Source organism: Cynocephalus volans, chromosome 16 (assembly GCF_027409185.1).
Source record: "Cynocephalus volans isolate mCynVol1 chromosome 16, mCynVol1.pri, whole genome shotgun sequence".
In the NCBI taxonomy this organism is placed as follows: domain Eukaryota; kingdom Metazoa; phylum Chordata; class Mammalia; order Dermoptera; family Cynocephalidae; genus Cynocephalus; species Cynocephalus volans.
Genome location: NC_084475.1, coordinates 45,900,347 through 45,916,008, shown reverse-complemented (window position 1 = coordinate 45,916,008; position 15,662 = coordinate 45,900,347). Strand labels below are relative to the sequence as shown.

Below are 15,662 nucleotides of genomic sequence, written 5' to 3'. Positions count from 1 at the left end.
GAAGTACCTTCATATAAATAACTGAAGCTATGTGTATTACTCAGGAGGACTGTATTTGATTGCCTTCTACTCTGGATTAGATGATTTTTTTAATTGATTCTGCATTGACAATCCAAGTAATAATGTGTACAATTAAGCCATCAGTTTTGCACCATACATAAATAAACTTAGCAGTTGAAACTAATAAAATAGATAACATAAAGGCACACGAAGGCATCAGTAATACTGTGTTACAACAGGAAAAAACAGCCTGCAGACAGTTTTTGAATGAGTCAAATGATTCATGAATTACAAAGAATCCAACAGCATTCTTTGGTATGTAGCCAAAGTGGTAATCAGAGGCAAACTAATTCAGTGCTTTGAAAACACAACCAATTAGGAAAGAAATCAATTAAAAATAAATTAGAAAAGAAAATGGCAACATTAGGGAAGAAGCATAAACATAATTAGATCTAAATAGACAGTCATAGCTAGACTTGAATTAAATCTTAACTAGTAGGAATGAATGGAAAATTTTATAGATACTTGTGCTATACTTTCTTCCCATTAGAAAGATTGTATACAGAATTTATGCAAGGTAAAAGGTAAAGTAAATCCCAAAGAGACATCTTATTTCAACCATAATATAGAAAGCATTTCAGAGAATTTTATAGTCATCTGTTCTGAGTGCTTATGACAGCTTAAATATCTTCTTTCCTAGAGCAAATGATTCATTGGCAGAAACTGGCAAAATGTATACATATACACATACATACATATTTTCTTCTCTACATGCAGATATCTAAATTACCACTGCTGGCAGAACTAGTCTCCAATATGAGCCCAGAGCATCACTTTCTTCTAAATCTGTGTGGACTGCTCCTAGAGTAGCTGATGCCCCCCAAATGAGTACTCTTTCTAATTAAAGCTTTCAACTATTTGGCCTGTCAGCTTCTGGTGATCGTGGTCCCCAGGTCAGCAGGAATGCTTGGGGGTAACATGGTAAAGTTTACTTTGTGTGTTCTGCTGCACACATTGCCTATGGTCACTTCCTTCAGCTAATCACATGCCAGCAACTTGTATCTAACTGCCAGCCTCTGTACAGTGTGGATCCTCATGGAACCACTGGTAGTGCTAACACAAGAGGGCTTTCTCAGGTCTTTGGGGCTGTTTATGGTACACTTGGTAGTATAAGTTGGTCCTTGTGAAACTGTCCAGAGGACCAGGATATATCCTATTCTTTAGTGTATTACATAACACTGGAATTGTTCTGTAGGCCTTTATTTGGATGTGGAGTATAGGGCTGTTCTGGTACCCACTACCCAGTATCTTTTTGTTTCCTCCCTTTTGATTTTTACTCCTTTCTGTGAATGACCTCTTTGTGTATCATTAACTTTCAGCTCTGAGATCCTGATAAAGTTTTTGGAAACATGTATGGTTTCAGCAAGCCTAGACCCTGAAATGCATGCTATAAAAACTTTCAGCAAAGTCTGTAAATGAAAATTAAAGTACAAATGTCCTAAGTGACAAATATATCATAAAAAGATGAATTAATGCCTATAAACCAACATGCCCTACCCCATCCCTAGTGAAGAACACAAAACAAACAAAATTGAGGGAAAATTACTAAATTCTAGTCTGGTTGGTTTTGTTTCCTCCAATATTAGAAAAAAATAATGTCATATGGTTTCACTAAGGCAAATGTACCAATTTTTTAAAAATTACTTAGGTATGTGTGCTAGGTAGGCAGTACAAAGATGTCTGCATCCTAATTCCTGGAACCTGTGAATATTTTAAGGGTACTGAGGAATTAAGTTTGCTAATTAGTTGACCATAAAATAGACAGATTATCCTGGATTATCCAGATGGGCCCAATGTAATCAGAAGCATCTGTAAAAGTAGCAGAGAGAGGCAGAAGAGTCAGTGTCAGAGTGATACTATGTGTGAAAGATTGACTTGACATGGCTGGCTTTGAAGATGGAAGGGGCGCAAACCTAAGAGTGTGGGCAACTTATAGAAGCTGGAAAAGGAAAAAAAAATTGTCCCCTAGATTCTTCAGAACACAACCCTGCCAACACCTTGATTTTAGCCCAGTGAGACTCATTTGGAGATCTAACCTCCAAATTATAAGATAATAACTTTGTGCCGCTTTTAGCCACTAAGTTTGTGGTAATTTGTTACAGCAACAATAAGAAGCAGTTACAGTATGAAAGCTCTATTTCTCTGAATGAATGTTGCTCAGTTATTACTTGTGGACTGTAGACTCTTTCTTTAGTATATTATTTTTTCTTGTTTCCTCCTCTCCTCCCACACATCTCACTGTCATTTCTCTATTGATGACACCACCCTAAATCCCATTCTTATCTGGAATTATTTCCTATTTGCTTTTGCCATGGGGAATGTATGCTGTTGGACTCTCCTTTTACATCTTTACCTACCACCCAAATTGGAGCAAACTTCCCATTAGGGATGCTTGCCCCATCTGAAAGTGTATGGTCTAGAACAGGGCCTGGCAAACTTTCTTGGTAAAGAACCAGATAGTAAACATAGGCCTTATGGTCTATAAAAACTGTCACAATTATTCAACTCTGTCACTGTAGTGCAAAAATAGCCATAGACAACAGGTAAATGAATGGGTGTGATTTAGTTCTGATAAAACTTTATGTATAAAAACAGATGAGGGGCTGGATTTGGCCATTGGGCTATAGTTTACTGACCTATGGCTAGAAGAGCTTGTAAGGCCCTAGAAGACCTGCTTTAGCTCACAAATAGTGAATAGAACAGATTTTTTCTTTAAGGAAGGTGTAGGGATTTTGGCTACAGGAAGGATATGGAATCAGAGGCTTTAAGAGTTAGCACAGCTCATGCACATGAGCATCAACTGATGAAAGTCACAAGGAAAGAAACAAAGGTTAACTTTTAAAGACAGAAGTCAGTTTGAAGAATCATCTTCTTCCACTTTCCCTGGACGTTTGCATGTATAGACAAAGAGAGATAAGCCAGGGTTGGTGTTTGTGCAAATTAGTGGGTGAAGAGGGAAGAAGGTTAGGATGGAAGAAAAGATTGCATGGAAGGTTGCAAGACAAGAGACCAGAGCATCACTTTGTTCTAAATCTTTGTGGACTTCTCCTAGAGTATCTGATGCCTCACAAATGAGCCTCCCACGCTGTGAAAAGTGAGCCACTGCTGAATCTGATGTGCTGTGGTCTCCTCAGTGCACCTGTGCCTGCATTCCCCTGTGCCAAGCCAGGCTCCTCTCGTTGTGCCTGTGCTTTGAGGCAGTAGGTCTCAAAGTCCTGTAATGAACTTCTCCTCAGCTGCCTGGCCACAGGTCAGGGTCACACTTGGGGTATCTCAGGGATGCTGCCTGCTGTGGCCCTGGCCATGCTGCTTTCACTTCATGGCTGTTGTTAGTCTCATCATGAATTTGTGGTTCTGGTTCTTTACCAAGAAGGTTTGCCAGCCCCTGTTCTCCCACTGGACTGCCTTGACCAGATATTTTCCTAGTCTGCTACTGTCCAAGAGAGTGTTCATTAACATGACCCCTAGTCAGGACCTGTACGTAATGGTTTCTAGGATAGGAAGTCTTTCTTCTTGAAAATAACAGACACACTTTCCCTGTGGTCAGTTCTAGTTTCTACTTCAGAATGTTCTCTATTTGTCAGGCTGACAGAATTTTAATTCCTATGTACATTGAGGGCATATGCTTTCTAACTCCAGAGCTTTTTAAATCCTTTAATTTATATTCCTTTCACGTGTCTGGATCTCTCTCTCTCCCTGTTACCAGCATATCCAGGTTCTTGATCCATGAAAAAGGAATCTTTCATGGACCAGACCAGCAAAAGGAAAGGAAGAGAGAGAGAAATGGAACATAACAGGGCTTTATTACCAAGCAATGGTTTGTGCGAACGTTCATAGGCATCTCTGCCTGAGAGTGATGCGTGCACCTCCAACCTTCTCCATCCTCTCTGTCCCACGTAGAACTGCTGATGACCCACCCTCTGTCCCTTCTCTCCCGCCTGGTGTGCAGCACTGGCTGATATGAGCAGCCTCCCCGGGGTGTGTCCCTACTCTATCCTGCCTCACCTCCTTTCCTTTTCTTTTCTTTTTTTTTTTTTTTTTAAATTTTATTTTGTCGATATACATTGTAGCTGATTATTGCTCCCCATCACCAAAACCTCCCTCCCTTCTCCCTCCCCCCCTCCCCCCCAACAATGTCCTTTCTGTTTGTTTGTATCAACTTCAAATAATTGTGGTTGTTATATCTTCTTCCCCCCCCCCCCGGTTTTTTTGTGTGTGTGTGTGTGTGTGTGTGTGTGTGTGTGTGTGTGTGTGTGAATTTATATATTAATTTGTAGCTCCCACCAATAAGTGAGAACATGTGGTATTTCTCTTTCTGTGCCTGACTTGTTTCACTTAATATAATTCTCTCGAGGTCCATCCATGTTGTTGCAAATGGCAGTATTTCATTCGTTTTTATAGCTGAGTAGTATTCCATTGTGTAGATGTACCACATTTTCCGTATCCACTCATCCGATGATGGGCATTTGGGCTGGTTCCAACTCTTGGCTATTGTAAAGAGTGCTGTGATAAACATTGGGGAACAGGTATACCTTCGACTTGATGATTTCCATTCCTCTGGGTATATTCCCAACAGTGGGATAGCTGGGTCGTATGGTAGATCTATCTGCAATTGTTTGAGGAACCTCCATACCATTTTCCATAGAGGCTGCACCATTTTGCAGTCCCACCAACAATGTATGAGAGTTCCTTTTTCTCCGCAGCCTCGCCAGCATTTATCGTTCATAGTCTTTTGGATTTTAGCCATCCTAACTGGGGTTAGATGGTATCTCAATGTGGTTTTGATTTGCATTTCCCGGATGCTGAGTGATGTTGAGCATTTTTTCATATGTCTGTTGGCCATTTGTATATCTTCCTTACAACCTAACACTTCACCTTAAAGAACTAGAAAAACAAGAACAATCCAAACCTAAAGTTAGCAGACGGAAAGAAATCATTAAGATCAGAGCAGAACTGAATGAAATTGAAAACCAAAAAACAATTCAAAAGATCAACGAATCAAAAAGTTGGTTTTTTGAAAAGATAAATAAAATTGACAAACCATTAGCATGGCTAACAAAAAAAAGAAGAGAGAAGACTCAAATAACAAAAATTAGAAATGAAAAAGGCGATATTACAACTGATTCATCTGAAATACAAGGAATCATTCGAGACTACTATAAACAACTATACGCCAACAAATTTGAAAATCTGGAGGAAATGGATAAATTTCTGGACACACACAAGCTCCCAAAACTGAACCGTGAAGACGTAGAAAATTTGAACAGACCAATAACAATAAAGGAGATTGAAGCTGTTACCTCCTTTCCTTTTCTCTCTCTCTCTCTCTCTCTCTTAAATTTCTGGACTGAGAGTCAGAGTATCTGGTCTGAAATCTAACCTAATGTATTTACATTTACATAGTACATATTTTCACTATATTACATTTATATGATGTTAGATAAATCAACTCATTGTTTTCAATAGCTGTAAGAAGAAACCTAAACTCTCTACTTTGCCAAATTCATAAGCTTATTGTGGGGCTGAAATGAGGAAGTAAATTCATTCATTTGGTAAGTATTTATGGAGCTTTTAATATGTATCAGGCACTATGCTAGGATCTGGAATACATTTATGAAGAAGACAAACAAGATCCCAACCATGGCACAGACATTATGATTGGGAAGACAGAACTTAGATGAGGGAATGAAGTGTTGCAGGCTGTGGTGGGTGCTTTGAAGGAAGTGAGCAGGCTGCCATGATCGAGAGCAGTAGGGAAGGAGACACTTCAGACAGTGATGTCAGGAAGTGTCTTCAAGGAAACAATATTGAGGAAGTCACACTTAAGGCCATAATATTTGAAAAAGCCTACCATATACTGAACCACAAATGTTCTTTGTAAGTGGAAAGATGTCATGTCAGTGAGTAGTAGCCCCCTCCAGTCCTTTGTGCAACAAGGGAAATTACAAAACAATAGGTTTTTCCAGTTTCTGGAACTGTAACTTTACAATAATCCCTGTACTTTCCTACAAGCTTCCATTTTTTCATCCAAACCTTTTATTGCTTCTCCTTTTCTGTCTCTGATGTATACTGGCCTAATCTAGGTTCCTGTCACCTGTCCCCTCTATGTGGTACTGTCTTCCTTATACCCACTCAGTCTTCCCTGCCACTATTCATAGCTTTCTGTCCTGCTTTGACTTGTTGCTCGTACCATAAACACATGCAATTGATTTCCATTTCCAAGACTTTAACCGTGTGCTTCTAAAACCTTCCCAAAGGTTTTCTAGGCGGCCTCATTTTTCTGCTAACCTACCTATCCTTCATAATACAAGCCATTTATGATACTCACTTCCTTAAGGAGGGACTGTTTCCAAATTGATCGGATTGCAACTGGCTGGCCCAGTGCCTGACATACAGTAAGCTCTCAATAAATGTATATTTAATAAATGAGTGAATGAACGGATTCTCCTATCTTACCCAGTCTATCTGTAGGATTAAAATGGTTTTCCCCCTACAATTTTATGTGTATTTGTTCTTCACATGTGAAATGCATGTAAAAACCTTTACCTTCAGCTATGTAGGATATTAAAATCTTACCTCTTTGTCATAGGATTTTTTTTATTGAACTCTACTCTCTATATTTACTGTGCATGTGAAACTTTGTCACTGATCCTAGACAGACCCAGAAGCATTGAAAGTCTCCAAGATTCTTTGTATATTGACCACCACAGTGCATAGCAACAGGCAGATAATTTAATATGTAAATGTTTGTTTTTCTAAGGATAGTAACAGTCACTGAGATTTCAGTTGTTTTCGTTTTTATTTTCAGTATCCTGAATAATCAGATTAAGTAGAAACTTTCTAAAGAAAATCTTCGTATTAAGGAAGTTGTTATGTTTTCAGAGTTAAGTAGCAACTAACGGCAATTTTCTTTCAAAACAATTTTTTTCAAATATGTACAGACTTTAGTTTTAGCTACTTTGTATAATATTATTCATTCCCAATGGCAATAATAATTTAGTTACAAACATCTTTTAGAGAGTTTTAACAATAAATGAAATATTCATTTTTTATAAGCATAGGGGTGTGTTTAGAATCATCACTGCCAACGTGTAGCAAGAATTGGATCTTACATGTTGTTAAGTATTCATTTAAAATAAAAATCTTATTGTGTTTTGTCAGTTAGAGAGAACTTATAAATGGTCCTTCAGCTTTAGACATTCTCTGGTTATTGTTCTAAAATATTTAAATATTACTAGAAATTGATAAAGAATCCCTTTGGGTTTTTGTTGCTTAGGTCATATTCTTTAATTCAAGAAATCCTACATAATTTACACTGTAATTTTTGTTTAGCCTTATACAAGGTTCTGACCCATGTGGTCAGGGACAACTTCAAAACAACAGTTCAATATTAATGATTTTATGTTTGTTGCCCAGTGGGATGTAATTATAAAGTAATGGGACAGACTTCAAACAAACATTCTAAAAGTTACGTATCCTGGAGGTCCCTGTCCTCTTCAAAGCAGTCACCTAGGAAGGCTAAACATTTGTTCCAGCAACAATGCCATGGCTTAAAAATGTTGTGGAATGCCTCTTTTTAAATTGCCTCTGAAATGGTAAAAAAATAATAAACAGTAAAATGACATGTTATTTTAAACATCCTGAATTTTGGCAAAGATGAATTTGATTTTGGTGAGTAGTCAGAAGTCATCCCAGGACCAAGTGCAGTGAGTAAAATTTGGAGTATTGTTTGGAGTTACTATTGGATATAAAATAACAAGATGGTTTTCTTGAATGATCCCTAACTAACTCTTGGAATTGATTGCTAAAGAGGAATTCCAGAACCCTGGACCTTGGAATAAATGTATAAGCTCCCAAGGTAGCTACTATGAAGAACGATACTTGTTTAGGTGGGAAAAAAAATGTGTGTATGTTTGCAAAATAAGATCAGTTTTATTACTTTATAGACATACCTTGTAGATGAAAAAAATACTCCTATCATGGAACTCTTTATAAGCAAACTTCCGAATGTAAGTAGAATTTCCGTCTCATCCTTTCTAAGCCTGTTGAGAAATCTGAATTTCTAATAATGACTTATTACTTTTTTAAAAAGTGATGTTTACCATTTTAAAAGTGGATGCTTTGAGGTTTGACTTCTTTTTTCGATTGGCTTTGTTACCTCTGCTATTCATTTTTTTATTTAGTATATCTATCTTTGCTTACCCTGAGACTCTCAAAATGTTGTTTCTCACTGTAAAATCATCAAGCTATTGAACCAAAGTAGAAAATAACACCTAAGCTGAAGGTTATTAATTGTTCCATATTGTTTTAAGCTATGTTTTGTATTAGTCATGATCAGATTCCTTTCTTTTTAAAAGTGGAACCCTATTATCTAAGTAATTAAGAATATCAAATTGCAACAGAGAAGTCTTAAAGATTTCTTTTAAACAAATACTCTCAACTTTGGGGCTCCTATTATGTTTTTCGTTTTTACTAGTAAAAGCTTTAAAAATAGAGTTTAGCCAAGCTGCTGGGCCATGTTTCTCTCATGTAGAGACTCCAGGTGGACCTTGGGAGGGGTGGTGCTGATGTGGCCTGCTTGATTGAGGCTTTTCCCAGTTTATTCTGCCACATCCATTTTCATCCAGGTCATTCAGTCCCCTGTTTCTTCATTGCTGACGTGAAATAATAAAAAGTAAAATAGAGCGTGGAAGAGAGAGAAAATTGTTATCTTTCTGCGAAGAGGCTAAGACAGCTAAATTGTGACATAATTTGAACTGTTCAAATTTGACAAGTTTGATTGGAAAATTGTGTGACATATGTAGTTAGAAATCAAAATGGTCACTAGTTTACAGTTTTAAAAAGTCATAGAGTGGTGTTTTTACCCCAGATTGATAGAATATTATTTTATTCTGCCTGATAGTAACTATTGCGCAATGACTGTTGTTTTGCAGTTTGGTGATTTAAATGCTGTGTCTCCTGGAAATCTGGATAAAGGTAAGAATGGAAAATAATATGGATTTTTAAGGACTTTTTTTTTTTTTGACTGAGAAATTCTTATCGAGGAAAATACAGCGTATGTGTACAGCACTCTTATTTTGCGGAAGTGGCATACAAGTCCTACATGAATATGACAGTCATTTCTTTTAGAAACCTTCATTCTCTTCATCTCTGTGCCTTCTCTCTGTGAGGCATATTAAATGCAGAGAATTGAATTAAATTTATTGAATTTAAATGCAGTTACAAACTTTTTTTTTTAACTTTTTGCCTGAAGTTTATCACAAGTAACAAGAAATTATTTCTGACCATGGCCAGAATCCTAAAATGATAAAACTGGGCCAAAGATTTTTAATCAAGGCCCCTCAAGCAAGAAAAAAAATTCCTCAGCCCACCCACCTCACCAATGCACACTTTTCAGTGAAAAAAGAACTCAGAGGTAGCAATGAAGTTTACTATAAAATCAAGGTCAGTAGTAGTAGAGATGAAGAGGGTAATATATTTACTTCTGAAATTTTAATACCAGCATTGCCACTCTAATATATAGGATAATATGATATATATATATATCATATTATATATATATATATCAATATATATATATACCTATAACTGTTATAGGTATTGTTACACAGGGTTATACTATTCCATATATATATATATATGGAATATATATATATATATATATTCTTGGAGAACCTCATGATCACCCATAAAAAGAACAGGGAGGGCTTGTGGGGAGATAGGATTGGGATCGAGCACACAAATCCTACACAGCTTCATCAGCAGAGCACAAACAAAACCAATTCTGATCAAAATACCAGTACAGTTCTTAAAAACATCAATTTTCTAGTAAATAAACACCGAAGTAAATATAGCTCTTTCTTTAAAAAGGAGGTGGTATCTTTAGATTTTAGAGAATTTTTATGGTTATTGACTTGTGGAGACAGGGACAAAATGCACAAAGACTGGGGAGAACACAATTAGCCCTTCCAGGCCAGAGCCAGTGGGGAAACCAAGGCAAGAGGAAGGACTTGGGGAGCCTGCAAAGAGATGCAGTACATTTCCTCAGAGTACGCTGTGGTACTAAGGTACTTTGTGTTCAGCTTCTGTGTCTTGGTGATGGAAAACATTAATATGCTGGAGAAAATCATGTATAAATCAATATTCCCATGTTAAACTCCTGTCAGTCTCTATTTACTAATTGCGAATGCCTTAATTCCTCTTTTAGTAGTATGCATGGAAGCAAAGCAAAAAAAATGAGAAAATTATAGCCAAAAATATTGTTGCTGCAAATATATACTCTATAGGATTAACCAAATGTCCCTCGGGAAAATAAGTCAGTGGTGATACTAATTTGTAAGTTTGGAGTAAGAAAGGTAGCAGTTGAAATCCATGTACAACATAATGCTGTGATGATGCATTGATACGAAAGCCTTATAACCCAAATTTAGGGGTTTCATTCCTGAGTGCCAGCGCAGAGGTTCAGTAGTGGTGTTGCTACTCGGACAAACACTGAATTGCAGCCAGTTTTCTTAGTAAAGTATCGAACCAGAGCCTTTGGTTTGTGTACCAAATTTCCATAACTTTAAGTAGGTTCCTAGAAAGTGTCTGAGTCTTTATAGGAGCATAAAAATATCTACAGAACCTCATTATTTGTCCTCAGGAACTGGAGAAAGGGTGTGATTTTATGAATTGCTTTGTAGCCTATCCAAAGGAACGCTGTCATCCAGAAATGGACCTACATAAAATGACCTGGAACACTAAAGTTTGTTCAGCCCATTATCTTACTGCCATTTCTGTCCACAACAAGGTACACGAAAGGGCTTTCCCACTCTCTCTCCACTTCCCTACCTGCTTGAAAATGATACTTTTCCTATAAGTGCTGTCTCTTTCACTATTTTGACACTTACTCCTTAGGCAAAGAAAAGTTTGTGTAGGGGGAGCTGAGAAACACAGTGATCTGCCCTTAACCTTCTTGATGTGGCTGCACAGGTTCCATTCACCCCAGACCTGAAGTTTCCTGAGATATAGCCCAACTGGCGAACTCGGGCCTAAAGATTGGGTGTGAAATCTTAGGAGTTTTTGTGGGCTTTTTCCACAAAATAAGAATCTCCCACCCCCTGATAATAAAAGTAATATTGGCTCTGTATAAAAAGAAACTATAGAAAGTGAGACTTCATGGTCACAACCCTAAGAGACTACCACCATTAAGAGTTTGTGTGAGGATCCTTTTGGACATTTTTGGCTAATATATAAACAGATGCAAAAAACAGAAAGTATCATACAAACATGTTTCACTTATATGCTCTTAAAGCAAATGTCTATCAAAGGTATTCCTCCCCTGCAGCTTCCCAACCTTGAATATGCTTCTTCTGACAAACTCTAATGTTATCACCACGTTCGTTTTCCAGCGGCAAAAGGTAACCAGATTAAGTAGATGTGGTGACATCTTTTGCTTCATTTAAGAGCACTTCTTTGTTTATCACTTAATAATACATTACAGACATCATTTCTAGCCAATGCATATTAATCTCAAACTCTTTAATCACACATACCAATTCTCAGACCTTGCCCCAGTTGATAAAAGAAAAGTCAAGGAGGCCATCTATATGGAAAGCTGCATTAGCAGAGTTTTCTGCTTTGGGAATGCCCCAAATGGTAAAACTAGGCTCTACACTGCTTAGAAAGAGTGCAACTTAATTGGACTAGAGAGATACTTGTTACACACTCACTGTGTGTGATATGCCATAGAATAGAATAGAATGGAGATCTGATTCTGTTTACACAAGCCACTGTATTATAATAAGTCACGAATCTAACAGTAATAGGGCACTTCAGAAAGTTTACGGAAGATTTGTATTGCCTTTTAATTCATTTTTTTCACAAACTTTTTGAAGTACCCTCATATAGACATATTTTAGTTATAGATGAGGTGAATATATATGTGGTTTTTTTTGGTAAACAATAAGACATATTGGAGGTGAAGTAAAAATATTTTAAGGCAGGAGTATAGTCCCCACTGTTTAAAAATTATCACTCATGAAGAGGTATTGTCTGCTGAAGAGAATCTTACACAGTAGCAAAGCTGTGTGTGAGCATTTCTCTCTCTACTGTACTTTTGGATTTCAACAGAGCATGCTAGAAAAAATTAAGTGATATTCCAGTATAATGATGTTTTAGTTAATATAAATATATTAGAATTGGTGGTAACATGACTATTTAATACATTTAATTTCCACAAATGAATACCAGCTAGTAACAGTATCGGTGTTGCCAGGAATGGGAATTCATTGTGCATTTTTAAATCTGATACTACTGCTTCAGTCTTCATAATGTTTTGTAATAAAAATTAAGGGTTTATTTAATACTGTGATCTAAGCATTGATGTATGCCATAAAGTCTATACAGCAGTCCCTGCTTATACATGCAACAGTTATATTGTGAATCAACATAGGTCTCATGAACATTAACACCAACACAGATGAAATTTATATTTAGTGTAGATTTTTAGAGGAAACTGAAAACTTTTTTCTTTTTTTTTTTCTTTAGTTAGCATTTTCAGCTCGGTACATTCTCCCAGAGCCAGCATGGTATACCAAAGTGAATACTTTTCGATGGCATATAAATTGTGCCACTATTTAATATAGAAGCTTTAGGAAATTACAAAGTTGTTCTTTAAAAAAAAAAAAAAAAACCAAAAAAAACCCCAACTATTAAAGCATCAATTACAAACTGGTCAAAAATAAATTATTTTTGTTATGTTTTAAGGAATTATAGATGCATCAATACAGTATTGATATGAATAAAATCCACTGAAAGGAAAACCTACAAGCTTTGTCCTCTGAGAAGAGCTAAGAAGTTGCTTTCTTAACGTACTGTATTAAAGTGTTTCTAAAGTATGTGTTGATGGCTGTTTTCTTATCTGTCTTCTGGTAATAGCCTTGATATTATTTGTTTGTGCAGATGAAGGCAGTGAAGTGGAGAGTGAGATGGATGAAGAACTGGATGACTCTTCAGAGCCTCAAGCCAAAAGAGAGAAAACAGAGCTGAGCCAGGCATTTCCCGTGGGCTGCATGCAGCCGGTCCTGGAGAGCAGTGTGCAGCCAAGCCTCCTGAATCCGATTCACAGTGAGCACATCGTCACCAGTACTCAGACTATCAGACAGTGCAGCGCTACAGGAAATACCTACACTGCCGTCTAAAGAATATTAAAGCGTATTTTTCCAGCTTACATTAACCCTGTTGATATTGGGCTTAAGGTGAAATTTTAATAAGCCTGAAGGTCGACTGTTGTCAAATTCTATCTATGTTGAACATTACATTTTTGGAGTTGTGAAATGGAATGGGTGTTTGTATTTACCAGGTCTTTTTTTTTTTTTTTTAACGTAAACAAATTATTTGCCTCTTAATAATAAGAGCCTTTTTTTCCCTTAGTTTCAGGTGTCAAGAAGGATTTTTACAACACTTAATGTCAATGTTTTTGTTTTCTTATAATTAAAAAGTAATTTACATTTTTTGTAGCTTAAAATATTTTATTGTTGATTGTTAGTCTTGGTGTATGATTTCATGTGTAAGTTTTTTAATTAGATGCACTTCTGTGAAATATCAAAAGAAATGAATTTCTTTGATTTACACTGGAGGCATGCCCATTTGGCAGCAGATGCATCAAATTTGCTTTTGAAAGGTGCTTTTCATTGGACAGAACCGTAAGACACTATTTTGATAACACTTGGGAGTATGGAGAGAGAATACAGAGCATTCTTATTATAGTGCTAGAGGGTTGGGAAGGTCATCTGTTTTTCTCTGATGAAAACTTGACCTGTGTATTTATCAGTTCAGAGTAAATGACAGAATTGCAAGAGATTATGCTAATATGTACATAATTTGTGTACATAATTATTAAACCATGTTAACAATGCAAGCTTCCGTTAAACATTGAATTTTAACTATTATTTGCAAACCAATTCCTCTGTTTAAAGACTACTGATTCTGTATTTGGGACCACTGCACAGATGCATTCTGCTGTTAAGTGGGGCTGTTATAGTTAGATACTGAAGATGAAAAAAATAACTTGACTTTTTTTTTTTTAAGTGTACATGCTACTTATGCTGAACTGGACATACAGGAAACCATTCCATTTGGATGACTTTCTTTTATTCCAGGTCTTTTTTTCCTAATAGTAGTTCCATATGCTGCTACTATAAAAGAAAATTTATAGAATGCAAGGAATGTAGCAACCTGCATATCGTTATTTCCTTCAAAATATTTCCTGGTTTCTAAAGTATGTGGATTTAAATTTTAAACAGAACCTGAAGGCAGTGTAACTGGCACACCTCACTGTTACTTATCCCCAATTCTGTAGGATTTGGATAGGTGGCTGGATGGACCATTGCCATTGAAGAATGTACATCAGGGATCATCGTACCTCGGCTATTACATGGTGCCTTAAAACAGAACTGAAGCTAAGGTTTAGTAAGGTTTATTTTGTTCATGTGAATAACTCTTCAATCCATTTGACAAAGTGTGCCTGTCATTTTCAGATTCCTGAAGTAAGGACAGGTTACATGTTCTTCAAAGGAAATTTAGGGAAAACAAAGCAAAACAAAAAGACGAAAATCAGCTTCCCTCTTTGAGTGACCATGAACCTTTTTTATTCTTAGAACTGAATATTACTTGATTACAAATCAGATTGCTTAAGGGTGCGGAATAGCAGACTAGTTTTAATACCAACTTGTTACATAAAATCATGTATGTTTTAGAGCATTCTTATCTAGTTACAATTCTAGAAAGTTAACAAAATAAGCAGGTACTTATCGAAGTGCATCTTTTCAGTCTAAATGTTTGTCTGTGTGTCTATGTGTCTGTGTGTCCACATGCACACATGAGTGTCCCTGGGACAGGAGTCTGCTACAAAGTCAGAAGGTGAGATCCTGGAGAGTATACGCAACCCCCATTTTAATTTGCATGAAAAACCAAGGTTCTTTTAAGCACTCAAATTAACAGCAACAAAAAATACACACACACACAAAACAAAAAAGGCACATCCATTCATTTAAATAGTCGTAAAAAACCAATCAGCAAAAATAAATAAGTAAAGCCAAAAAAAATAAAGGAAAGCACAAAATGATTTACACATTATTAATGAGGTCTATATTAAATTCAAGATGTTTATCTTTCCAGTTGTATTGGGGGGGCCGGGTAGGAAAAGAAGAGGGTGAGCCAATCTGTAAAGTGAAAAATACCAAATGCTTATCGGGTAATACACAATGTATTTAAACTGTTGTTGCTTGATTGCCTTAGACTATTCAAATAAGATCACCAACATTTCTTAAGTAAAATTTAAATGTTTTAGATGTAATTTTTAAAATTGATTCAAATTTTGTATTCTACAACTCACTCATGGAAGTCTTCACTAGCGTCCTAGCATCACCTTTATCTAAATATAGTTTAAATGATCATCCCCCTTTTTCCTCTCAAAAAGGCAATGAATTTGCACACACACACACACACACACACACACACACACACACACACATAAAAGGCAAACAGAATGTCTTATGCCAAAAAAGATTATTTATCTACTTCATTGTGCATTAGGAAATGTTTACCGGTAAAATTAAAAT

At 36.5% G+C, this 15,662-nt stretch overlaps 1 protein-coding gene across 5 annotated transcripts in view; it reads left to right on the top strand.

The window, feature by feature from the left end:
* The window catches only part of RFX3 (regulatory factor X3), a 281,067-nt gene extending 267,642 nt beyond the window's left edge, over positions 1-13,425 (top strand). For all 5 annotated transcript variants that reach the window (XM_063080722.1, XM_063080724.1, XM_063080725.1 and 2 more), the window contains 2 exons: positions 8,994-9,036; positions 13,003-13,425. In XM_063080722.1, the coding sequence (XP_062936792.1) occupies positions 8,994-9,036; positions 13,003-13,241 (282 nt within the window). In that variant the 3' untranslated portion in view covers positions 13,242-13,425. The remainder of the gene's footprint in view (positions 1-8,993; positions 9,037-13,002) is intronic.
* The last annotated feature ends 2,237 nt before the right edge of the window (positions 13,426-15,662 follow it).